This window comes from Desmodus rotundus, chromosome 3 (genome assembly GCF_022682495.2).
Source record: "Desmodus rotundus isolate HL8 chromosome 3, HLdesRot8A.1, whole genome shotgun sequence".
NCBI lineage: Eukaryota > Metazoa > Chordata > Mammalia > Chiroptera > Phyllostomidae > Desmodus > Desmodus rotundus.
Window position 1 is genome coordinate 17,953,614 of NC_071389.1, and position 12,311 is coordinate 17,965,924.

The following is a 12,311-nucleotide window of genomic DNA, read 5'->3' on the forward strand; positions in this document are numbered from 1 at the left end:
TACCCTGTTCTTTTTATGTTGTCTTTCTTCTCCCCTTTGTTTTCTTTTAAAAATCATTATTATAATTTTGCATCCTTTCTTTTCCTTTTTTTCTTCTTTGCTGACCAGTCCCCCAGCTACTTTCTCCCTGATACATATCACTTAGGGGTGTGCAAAGAACCGGTGTCGAACTTCCAAACTGATCCAAGAAGGCTGGCTCAACTGAGAGAACTGAGAGCCAAGTTTTTCCTTTCCTAGATAACTTCTGTCTTGACTGGATGGCAGAGTACAGAAATTTGGGGGTTGGGGGGCTTACAATTGGACAATTATAAAAAAAATAATTTTCCTTAAAAGTGTCAGAAGTATTTGCTTAATGTGATGTATAAATCTTCACAATGGTCATTATTATTTTTAATCATAATTCCAAGAGAGAGGGGAAGGGAGTTTGCCATTGTTAAGATTTGTGGGTTTGGGGTTTTTTTTAGTAGACCTTGGAGGCATGTATGAACTTTTATACTTCTTTTCTTTGCAGTCTTTAAAATGTATAGGATTCAGATTTTTATTCCCTTGAGCAAAAGCTAATCGCCATATTGAATGAACTGTTACAGTTTTTTAAATCTATATGAGTGGTATGAGGACAACTTTTTATATTCTACCATTCTATTTGTAATAAAGGTGACTTTTGTGACGGCAAGAAGAATGCGTCATTATTGGCTTTGCCCAACTGACCCGAGAAAAACTGGTAGCAACAAAGCAGTGAAAAATGACCCCAAATTCTTATGTGAATATCCTCGAAGGGGGAATACGTACTATAAGGAAGTCCATGATTCCTTGAACTTTCAGGACTTCTTAGTGTCCATTCATTAAAAAAAAAAATTGTACATGGAGTACTGTTGTTATAAAACCTTTGCTGGGGTAAATTGCCAAAGTAAAGTAAAATAGAATGTCCAAAAGATCTTCCCAAATCCTTTGCACATCCCCAAGTTTCATTTTTGAGCATTTTTCATCTGTCATTTTGTTCATCTTTCTCTGTCTTTCTTGATCTTCTACCGTGAAAGCAGACACAGGAGCGTGCTCTGTTAGTGCAGGGTGAAGAGAACATTAAAAGGCAAGAGAGATCTACTGAGAGAGCTTTCCCCCAGCAAGACAATGAAGACATTCTTCCCAAGGTTTCTATTCCAGTCCCTGAGGACCACAAGTCTTTCAAACAGTGCCGCCTCTCCTCTAGTGCTTTTCCATCCCCTCGTTTTCCGTTTGTGATGTCTTTCCTCATGGTCCTGGCATTGGCTGTCTGGTGGTTGGTCTTTCTGTGACCGGAAAACGGGGTGCTCCTCCACAATGTCAAGACTCAACCTATCAAACCCGTCATTGACTTCTACTGTGTTATCTCCTGTATGATGCTCTCTGATCTTAATAGTTCGCTGTCCTAGAAAAGCTCTTGTGGTCATTTTTCTGTCAATGAATGTTACTCTTGGTAGAATACGTATTATGGGGCACAAAGGAGTAGGAATAGATTGCCCAAGCCAGCTCTCCTTACGGAAGTTTAACACGTTTAGAAAAATCAGATTTAAGCTTGTGGCGGGTTGGTACCTTCCCCGGAAGCTTTCACCTTTCCATTCTGCATGTTTTGATGTAGTGCAGCTGTGTCCCCCTCGCCAGTGTTTCGCACAAAGCCAGGTACTCCGTAGAGACAGTAGACGGGATATTTCCCTAGCCTTCTATAGTCATTTGTGTGTCACAGGCTTTGTGATGTAAGAAGAAATGTCAACTTGCTAACCTTTCAAAAGCCTTAAAATGACACGTTTTAATCCATGAATCCAAAACCACTCCTTTTCTTGTGATATCAAACCAGTATATACAAAGGCCTTTTTTGGAACAGGGCTTTTGTCTTCTGTGGCCTTCTTTATGCGTATTTCTGAGATGTTCAGGGACAACAACTTTATCCTGCCAGGTGTAGAAAAGAGAGCTGCAAAGGTTAAATGCCATCTTTTCGCAAGTAACACATTGGTGGTTTAAGGAAAATGGTGCTGGTGTCCCTTACTTAGCCTCCAGCCAGGGCTGAATTTCCCAGACTACTCTGCCCATCTTTAGAAGTCCTGGAATACAGATTTATTCAAGATCTGTGCATAAATGTACCCTCTTCTGAATTAAAATACTGTGTTACTTCTTTATGACTTAAGTAATTATATTGCTAGAAGCAATATTTAGCCATATGGTAAGCGTAAAGTATATATATTAATATATTTTGTTTTCTTGATGCATTGCAGACATGTTTGTTCTTACACTTGTGTTGAAATCAACTGTTTTTCATGGATGGCCTTGTGAGCTGTAGAGTTCTGTGTGACAAGTGTGTGTCCTCTGTTTGCATGTTGATTTTTAAGACTTTCCTGAAGTAAAATGAGCGTGCTCTCTGTAACACAACTCAGATGTCTAACCTGTTACTTTTACCTCTGCATTAACGAAGTCCTGGCATGTGGCTTGCTTTTCATGGTGCTTGAATGTACCAACATGGATGATTTGGTTAACGTTGTCTCAAATATTTTTGTTGAAATCTTAATTCATAGGACTATCAAACTGAGATTATTGCACTTTATTTTACCTCTTAATGCCTTTCAGTTGATGAAACTGCTAAACAAGACTTTTTGTTTTGAAGGTGATGGCTTCTTAGAGAAAAAAAAAAGGACAGTAAAGCCAAGAATCTTTTGTCCTTCATCCACTGCTATTGTTTTATTGTCTCTGTGGACATGCGGAAATAATTCTCTGGTATTTCTAAAAACTGCTACTCTGTGGTTATAGGCTTTCCAAAAAAAAAGAAAGGAGAAAAGAAGCAGATTGGGTTAAATTTAAAAATCTGGTATGAGTGTGTATCTTTCATGTCACAGACTATGTCTGTTTACAACAAATGTTTATAATTAAGAATATTTATTGATTTTCTCGTTATAAGAGGTCTCAAGTCAACCTGAAGTATTGCGAAGTTATTCTCTAGCCCAGAAAGGGATCATTATAGGTACTCCCCTTTATCTGCGAAATAGAGATATAAGAGCTTTCTTTGTGAAATAAATGAAACTGTAGCATTGGTTTAAGTTCTTTCTTCAAGGAACTAAAAAGGAAATAACCTTAGAATTTTATTGGTACTTTTATAACCGTTTCAGATTATATTTCCAGTTTTCATTCCTATACATAGTATTTTATTAATTATTACTGTAAACTTCACCTTGAATTTTGTTTCCCTTTGTATTGGAGTTATTCCAAGTTTACTGAGTCTAGTGGAAGTCAACAGTACTTTGCAGTTTTCTTAAGTGCGGCAGGAGCCCTCACAGACCCTGACTGACGTTTGAGGAGGAGGGCCAGTGCGGGCTCAAAAGCTATACCCAGTGCGATTATTAGAGGAAAAATATTGGACATTACAGCTTTGTGTTACCTAAAGTTGATGCTGCCTATGTTGGTCACATAAGACTGTAAATAGTTTTGGTTCCCTTCTCGTACCTCATTCCATTCTTAATACCAGAGACAGACCCTAATAACTGTGTCTGAGGGGTGGCCAGCACACGGCCTACAGGCCGCATGCGGTCCGGGACGACTATGAATGCAGCCCAACACAAAATCGTAAACTTACTTAAAACCTTTTTTTTTTTTTGGCTCATTAGTTTTCGATAGCGTTTGTATATTTAATGTGTGGCCCAAGACAACTTTTCTTCTTCCAGTGTCATCAAAAGAGACACCAAAAGATCGGACACCCTTGGTTGGTGTTACCCTGGTTCAGTGTCTTCACGGCAGGTTGATAAGTAAAAAACAATTCAGACTAAAGTTTTTAATACAGACCAGTAAAAAGTCCTGCTTTTGCCTTGCCTTTGTTGTTAATTATTTCTAGGGTGGCTGAGAAGTTCACTTCGACCTGCCTGACGCCCAGATTTCCACCTAGTAATGTAGAAACAAACCTACCTCATGACAATGAATGTGTAACATGTTCCAGGCACCAGAAGCTCTGGTTATTGTTCAATTCTTGATCTTTTGGGGAGCGGGAAGACGGAAACTAAAAAACAAACACACGTCAACTTCTTGAAATTTTTTATGTGAGAGGAAGCAATTAAATGGCTGTGTTTATTTCCATCTACTCCTTATTGGTATTCGAACAAGCACTTAAAACTACTAAAGTTAAAAATGTCTTTCCAAATTCTTTACACCCTTAAACAATTTCTCTTATCCATATAGTATATTCAGAGTGGGCCACCCTTGTAAATAAAGCCGGCATCAGTGCTTCGGGCCTATCTCTTAGCCACTCTCTTATGCCAGCACCTGGAGTATGAGGGAGATTCAGTTTGCACGGGCCAGTCATACTACTTGTTTGCATCTTTGGTGAAGAACGTTTTGAAGGGAGAAGGTGTTGACTCCGTTAACTAACATTCGACTGGGGTTATCTGTGGATTATATTTCCAGCTCATCCTAGACCCTAGGACCCAGTACACTTCTTCCTATTAAATATTATTAGAAATCTTAGTGTGAAATTTCTGTGGATATAAGCCAATTCACTCTCTCCTACATCACCAAGTCACTCTGTAATACTTCCTACAGATAAGCACGTAGGGCACACTGGGCATTAGAGGTTTGGGTGTTTTTAGAAGGCATTACCAACCAAAATTTATCTGTAGGCTTTACCCACTGGCCACGGATTTTCAAAAGGAAGCCCTAAAATTCAAAAATAATATGAGGTGCTTTCTCACTGCTGCTTTTTTTTTGGCCAAGGGTGTTGAGTATAGTAAAGATACACAGAACTTCTCCACAGAGTTTCTTTCCTTTTTAGTCTTCTTCATAGAAATTGCAAAATCCCAATCTTCTTCAACACCGTAGTGGATAGTATCAGTGAGTCTGCTGCCACTTCCGCTGCTGTTACCCGGCATGCTTTAGGGTCTCTTTTGAACTGCAACAGAACGTGATGCAAAAAGGAACACATCGGCGCGGACTGAGGAATGCGCGCCTGCCACAGTTGAGAGGGTATGGCTGTTACAGAGAAGAAGCCACATAAAGTTAGGCTGGATGAGGAAGAGGGTGGCTATAATCAACAACTACAAATTCAGGGAGGATTTCATGTTGTGAATGATATTCCTATCATACCAAAACTTGAAAGACAAAAAGAAGAGAAAGTACACCCTAAATTCCTTTATTACACCCTAAATACATAAGGACTAAATGCTAAATAACTTTAATAGTAGCCTAACTAAATGTGTGGGTGACAGGTTGTTGAGGAAACGGATGCCTTAGGAGTGCTTTTCTCGTCCGTTGTGACTGCTACCCTTGAGGGCAGCCCTCCCCTTTATCATAGTCAGGATTCTGTTTGGGGTAAATAATAGAATAAATCTACCATTTCAGAGTTTAAAGGGGAAGAGGAAAGCATAGAGGCCCAACTGCCTCATTAGGTCCCCCAAATCAGCAGAGGATGCCTTTTAGTTTTGTTTTCTCCTTTACTGTCTCTTTGAAGGAGAATCTTTGTGCAAGATCCCATCTCAACAAAACACAGAATAAAAATTAAGGGAAAAAAATAGTGACTGCTGCCTATTCATTTGTTCATGGCCCACTAAGGCAGAGGTGTCAAACTCATTTTCACCGGGGGCCACATCAGCCTCGCGGTTGCCTTCAAAGGGCCGAATGTAATTTTTGGACTGTATAAAATAACTACTCCTTAACAATTAAGGGAGAACTTCGTGCTGCCGCCAGGTAGAAACAAGGTGCCGGGCCAGATAAAATGAGACGGAGGGCCGGATTCGGCCCGCGGGCCTCGTGTTTGCCGCCTGTGCCCTAGGGTAATGAATTACAGGGATGTTAAGAGACAGCATTATCAGAATTTTAGGATCCAATTCCTCTCCCCTATAATGCTTGACCCTACTGTACAGTATCATTTAGAGATTGAGAGACCAGGTGGTCTCCTAGCCAGTGTTTAAATATCTCCCAAGGTATAACACATTACATCTTTGGACATCTCTGCTTTTTGTATATAAATCATTCTTATGTTAAGTCAAAATGTTTTCTCATAGCTTTCACTTCTTGGTCCTGAAGAATTTTCTGTCTTCCACGTTATAAGCTCTTTGTATAGTTAAAGTAACTCTCATGTTGGAATGAGACGGTTATTGCCCACATATAACTTACCATCTTACATCCAGATCGGTCCAGTCTTCCTCCTCTCATGTTTTCTGCCTGTTTTCTTTCTTCCTTTTTCCAGTTTTCCTTGCTTTACCAGCTCTTTCTCTTTCTGACTCTGTTGCCCATGGGTTGCTTCCCTGTTTTTATTTATTTATTTTTTTAGCTTTATGTCCTCTCTAAAAGAACATTTGGAAATTCCTGGAAATCCCAGCTTCTTCACAGATAACACAGGCACTTGGGATTTACTTTTTATTTTTTTTTAAATACTTTATTTATTTATTTTCAGAGAGAGGGGAAGTAAAGGAGAAAGAAAGGGAGAGAAACATCCATGTGTGAGAGAAACAGCAGTTGGTTGCCTCTCACATGCCCCCACTGCGGACCTGGCCTTACAACCCAGGCACGAGCCCTGACTGGGACTAGAACCGGTGACCCTTTGGTTCACAGGCCAACGCTCAATCCACTGAGCCACACCAGCCAGGGCCTGGGACTTATTTTTTAGGCTAAAGAGTGGGGACGGGATAGTTTTGTAGCATTGGAAACTTCTGGTAGCCCAGAATCTGTTGGCAAGAGAGCGGCACTATTTCACTTTGAGGAAGCACACCGCCAGAGTCTGCATTCTGAGGTCGCTTGCCGTCGCCGGCAGCCTGACTATCCTTTTCATGCTTTAGCTCCTCCAAGTGATGTGATTGATACCAGTGTGATATGATAAAGTTATGGGAACTTACTCTCTGTTTAACATTCTGATTATGATTTAGATTCCCATCAGAATAAATGATATTAAAAATTTGAAATGTTATTAACCCATCTCTTTCAGTTTGTGCCTGTGTCCTCAAAACTGTGAGATTCTCAAAGTGAGAAGCTTTGCTTTATTTAGCTGTTTGCCAGTCTGTCACCTTTATATCTCAGATATATAACAAAAGATAATTGTTAAATTGAATTAAATGATAAATCGCAGATGGCAATGGATCACCTCTAACTCTTCACTTCGAATCTCTTCTATTGGAACACAGATGTGTGCCAAATTAATCACCATAGATCCAGTCAGGACATGCAGGTAACCCCCAAACCCCTTGTAAGACCCAGAAGCCACTGTCTCCTGTTAATTCTGTAGCGCAGTCCCTGGTTTACTCAAAGAATCTACATATACCTCTGTGATGGGTGTCAGTCTCTAGTAATATCTTGTAATTTGGTTCAACTCAAATCTCTTATCCATTTCCCACAGGTAATAATCAACTGTTTTCACTATAGAACATAGTCTCGAGACTAGGGTGCATTTTTGTATATATAAATTCGTCCTGGATTGTAATATCAGAAAGGGAACCAGTTACTTGACAATTTGTGTTTATCCAAAAATACATTGCAGAGAGCAGTTTGATACGTTTGTCTTGTGTTTTACATGATATAAAAACACCAGCTGTATCAAACTCTTGTGATATCAAGAGTTTTATATATCAGATGGACCAGGGGTTGGCAAATTTTTTTGGTAAAGGGCCAGATAATAACTGTTTTCGGCTTTGCACACCACAAACCTCGCCCTTGCAGAGTCAAAGCGGCAGAGACAGTAAGTTAATGAACGGATGTGAATGCGTTCTAATCAGGCTTTACTCACGGACCCCGAAATGTGAATTTTACATCATTTTTGTCATTCAATACTATTACATTTCCCCCAGCCATTTAAAAATGTAAAACCATTCTTAGCTCATAGCCACACAGAAAGCAGGAGAGGGCTGGATTTGTCCCGTTGGCTGTAGTCTGCTGACCCCTGACATAGGGCCAGAGAGCCAGAGAGCTGGTTAATTACATTTCCTGCCTTTGTACCGTTTTGAAGGGCTGTATTTGCCATCTCGGCATCTTCGTTCAATGTTGGAGTATCTTTTTTATCTTGTTTGCGATTAGAAATGGAAAACAGAAGACGAGGTATTTGTTTCTGTTTACGTGGCTGTCAGGGTACACCTGCACTAAAATCTAAGATAACTAACCACCACAGCACACCTGCCTTTGCCAGTTTTCCAAATAGTTCTCTGTTAACTGTGTTTAAAACACACTCAGTAATGAATCCAGCTAACTTTTTTGGTGTCTGTTTTTTAGTTTTTAAGAGTTTACCTCTATTTTCCCCTAAGGAATAATCAATTCCCAAGTTCACCTTCTCTTTAGCCAGATTTTAGATATTATCTAACAAACATGGTAAAGAAAGTAAAATAATTTTCTCTCTGACCTTTTGGTACACCTTAGTGTTTTAAGCAATTGGGTATTTAGGAAAACATTTTAGAAGGGGTTCTCTTTGAAAATGAAGAGATTTTTCTGAGAGGATCCCCCAGTTCAGAGCCTGATGAGGCGATATGTACCAGGGGGTCAGAATAGGGTGAAGTTTTCTCCTTTTGTAAGTGTCTTTGCTCCCAGGTTGGCATGGCTGTGTTCGGAAGGGTTCCTTGGTCCGTAGTGAGCTGTGGGAGGTGCTTTCTAAACCCTAACCCTGTATTTCCTTTTGGTTCCTGGTCCAGGATTTCTGAGCTCTGATACTCAGTCGAGTAAACTGTTTATCCATTTAGCAGTTCAGCAAATATTTAAGCCTAAAAAAAAAATCTGCTAAGAACTTCTCTTGTGGGGTAATTTCTTTTGATATTTTTCTCATGTTATTGGCGCTGTTAATATGTAAATTTGTCATGAATAAACCTTATTGCAAATCTTTTTCTGCTTGATACGAGTCATTAAGGAAAGTAGGAGCTAGTAATGCTGTACATAGACAGACCGCTGCCAAAAGAAAAAAAGGAAAAGGAACCTCTGCTTCATTGGATCGTCAGCAGACACTGTCAGCCAGTCTTCCCAGAAACTTCTCGTGTTTTTCCAGGTTTTTCTATGCCCAGTAGTTGTCGTTTGCTCAGTCCTGAAACCGAGGTAACCTATTTACATGCGTTCAGTTCTCAAAATACTAATATTTTAAATAAGCTTGGAACTCATTTGATTTATTTATACCAAGTTTTTAACATAACTTTTTCTTACCAACTTAATCGGTTGCTATGTGATTGTCACATCTGTTAGAAGCATTTTTTAATATGCTGAATATGTCTTTGGTGTTTTTTTTTTTTTTTTAAAGAGCACTCTAGAAATCAGTAGTTACTAACCTGCCAGGACTTCCACTCTGCTCACATTGAAGAACGAAGAATGGGGTGGGCGTGGACCTGTGGGTGTGAGGAGAGCGTGCCCCTGTCCTGTGGAATTAGCAGACGGCATTCCACTTGATCTCTTACTTCACCCCGGATGAGCCTTATCTCGCATCCCCCCCTCACAGTTCTAGATTCTATTGTATTGTCCAGGATTACTTAAAACCAACACTCTGCATTTTGAAGTGGTCTGTTTACCAGCACAAAGTAAGTACCCTGTGGAGGTCTGAGCAATATAAAAAAATTTGTGGTGTTTCTCCAAAGCCACATTTCTTTTAGGAATTTGTTGAAAATGTTAACATAGAAAGCCATTTTCCTTATTACAGATTTCTTCAGGAGGAGAAGATACAGCTAGTTAGTATCTATAGCTTTCTGAAGTGCTTATTATTATGGCTTTATCATTTTTGGAATTGGGACTTCTGAGAAACCCTGCCAAATGTGTTTCATCGTGTTCCACACTCAGCGAGTTTTCGTACAGGCTAGAGCCCTCTCTGTCCACCTTCATCTCTCCGCCTCAGCCCTTCTTAGTGTAATGGAATAGAATGGACCGACTAGAGGCTTCCGGTCTCTGAGGCGTGCTTAGCACAACCGTTAATACCTGCTCCATCACTTTGACTTCTATAGCTCTGTTCAAGCCTGAGAACACTCATGTGACCCGTGGAGTCCTTGCTGGTGAGTGCAGTGTTAAGGCAAAATTTTCTATTAGCTAATAGTTAAAATTTTGCAGCGGGCACTGGTTTTGAAGCTGTTTACTTTTACGTTCGCATACTGTGGGGATAATCTAATAACAGCACTGTTTAGGAAATTATAAAAACTATGCTTGAAGGATATGTCACTGGCAAATTCCATTTGCTGACATTTGTGAAAGGCTGTGTTATGAAGTGATTCTCATATAATAAGCAATTTTATGAACTGCAATTTAATTAAGGCCAACATCGTCCTAAATAAGCTCCTTTATCCAGATGCAACCTTTGTGTGCCAGAAAATAGCAATGGACCATGAAAACGACTCAAGTTTCATGGAGAAGCTAGTGAGCTCTACAAGGATGTATTTCTAGCTAGGGACCGATAGCACGCAGACTTCATTTTTTTAAAAAGTTGTGGAGGGTATAGCCAAGAGAAAAACTTTAGAATGAAGAGACATGTATTGCATGATAAAAAAACGGCACACTGGCGAGGAAAGATAGAATTTTTAAACCATCTTTTGCTGGCCGCACGGTTCCTCTGTTGTTAGTTTATCCCCATGTTGAGTGTTTGCGATTCTAATGTCCTTTTTTAACCCACCAGTTGGCCTGAGTTTTCCAGTAAAAGTGTACCAAAACCGTCATTTCTGAGGCTTTGGGGGGGGCAGAGGGCCAGGGAATGTTTTTCTTTTTGGTAATTTTTTGTTCTTCTTTCTTCATTTCTTTCCTTTTTTGGCTGAAGAATGGGCTACCGCTGCTTGACTTGTCAACTTTATGTGCTGTTTACATGTGGCTTTTACAAAAGAAGCCATTACCACATCTGATTTATCTCTTATTGCAAGTGCCCATTTAAAAGCATTTTTTTTAACTTGACAAATTTAAAAAATTATGGACAATAATTGGTGTAGTGATTGCTCGGGGAGAGGAGTGTAAGGGCACTAAAGGGTAATGGAAAAAGAATACAATAACGATTACATTTTAAAAAATCACTAGGTTTATGTTCCTAGTGATTATTATACAACCAAGGGAAACACTTATTAATTTTTCAAAATAGGAATAATACTCCAAATATTGGTACGTTTTGGTTTTATTGGTACGTTTGGGTTTTCCCAAAGGGATTTAAAGCCACGCTTTGCCGACTCGCCAGGTTTTGTTAAAGATCGTGGGAACGAAGCACTCGCAATGAACTGATCTCATCAGGATTGGACTGTACACGTTTTAGTTTGCATGTTGCAGACCATTCGGGGGTGTTATTTAACTACATTGTCGATCATTTAAGTGACTGTAATGTTTATTGTTTACTGTAGTCAAGAACCAGGAGCTGGACTCTTCTGCTGGGTATCTCCCTTCTGTGCTAAGATAACCTGGATCCCTGCTGGTTCTGTGGGCACTGGCAGTGCAGAGCGCTTCTTACGGGGCTTGCACAACAAGGGTAATGCGCTCCGGGTGCCTGTGTCTGTGCACGCCCCTCCCCTTCAATCCCCCTGTCACCTCCTGCTCACTCCCTTTTTCTTATCGAAACTTTATTTTTAAAAAGTATACAAAGCTTATTAAGAAGTCTAACGGATCCCCAAATCCCCCCACTGCCTTTTTTTTTCCAGAGGCATTTGCATTTCAGCAGGCCACAAAATCGGTGCAAAGATGATGGAGACATTCCAAGGCCAGTCCTAACTCTCAGTGTACTTGCTAGAAGGGCAAAATAGAACGCAGAGAATGTGAACACCAGTGGTACTTTACTAGATGTGGTGGATTTAGAGTTGCGTTGTGTAAGTGACTGTAGAGGTAGTATGCAAATTTCAGGCTCTTTCTTGCAAGCATCAGTAAATTTTAGGAAACAAAATCTGTGGCCAGTAACATAGGAAGATATGCTTTGGGTTTGGAAACAATACATCTATGAAGCTTTAAAAAAAATTGTAGCCCTGACTGGTGTGGCTCAGTGGACTGAGCGCTGACCTGAGAACCTAAAGGTTGCTGTTTGGATTCCCAGTCAGGGCACATGCCTGGGTTGTGGGCCAGGTCCCCAGTAGGGGGAGTGTGAGAGGCAACCACACATTGAAGTTTCCCTCCCTCTCTTTCTCCCTCCCTTCCCCTCTGTCTGAAAATAAGTAACTAAAATCTTTAAAAATAAGGCAATAAATGCCTGTTAATTAAACCAAGCCTCAAACACAAGGGCAGAAGAAAATTTAGTTGGTATCCAAAAGCGAACAAAGCAAAAATATCATCATCGAGCCAAAATGACATTTTCTAACTCTAATAATTGTTTGTTCTTCATCGGAGAAAGTATTTTTTGGTATTCTCTGCTTGAGCCCCTAAGTATATTTGTGTAAATGTGAAACTCTCATTGATTGGAATAG

At 40.0% G+C, this 12,311-nt stretch overlaps 1 protein-coding gene across 18 annotated transcripts in view; it reads left to right on the forward strand.

Moving 5' to 3' along the window:
• The window catches only part of EPB41 (erythrocyte membrane protein band 4.1), a 170,095-nt gene that overhangs the window by 133,917 nt on the left and 23,867 nt on the right, over positions 1–12,311 (forward strand). The window contains exon 17 of one of the 18 annotated variants that reach the window (XM_045190748.3): positions 1,041–1,510. The exons of 15 other annotated variants lie outside the window; for them this stretch is intronic. In XM_045190748.3, coding sequence (XP_045046683.2) covers positions 1,041–1,292 — 252 coding nt within the window. In that variant the 3' untranslated portion in view covers positions 1,293–1,510. Of the gene's footprint in view, positions 1–108; positions 486–1,040; positions 1,511–12,311 lie in introns of those variants that run through there. 2 more of the 18 variants (XM_045190750.3, XM_045190751.3) reach the window with 2 other exon arrangements.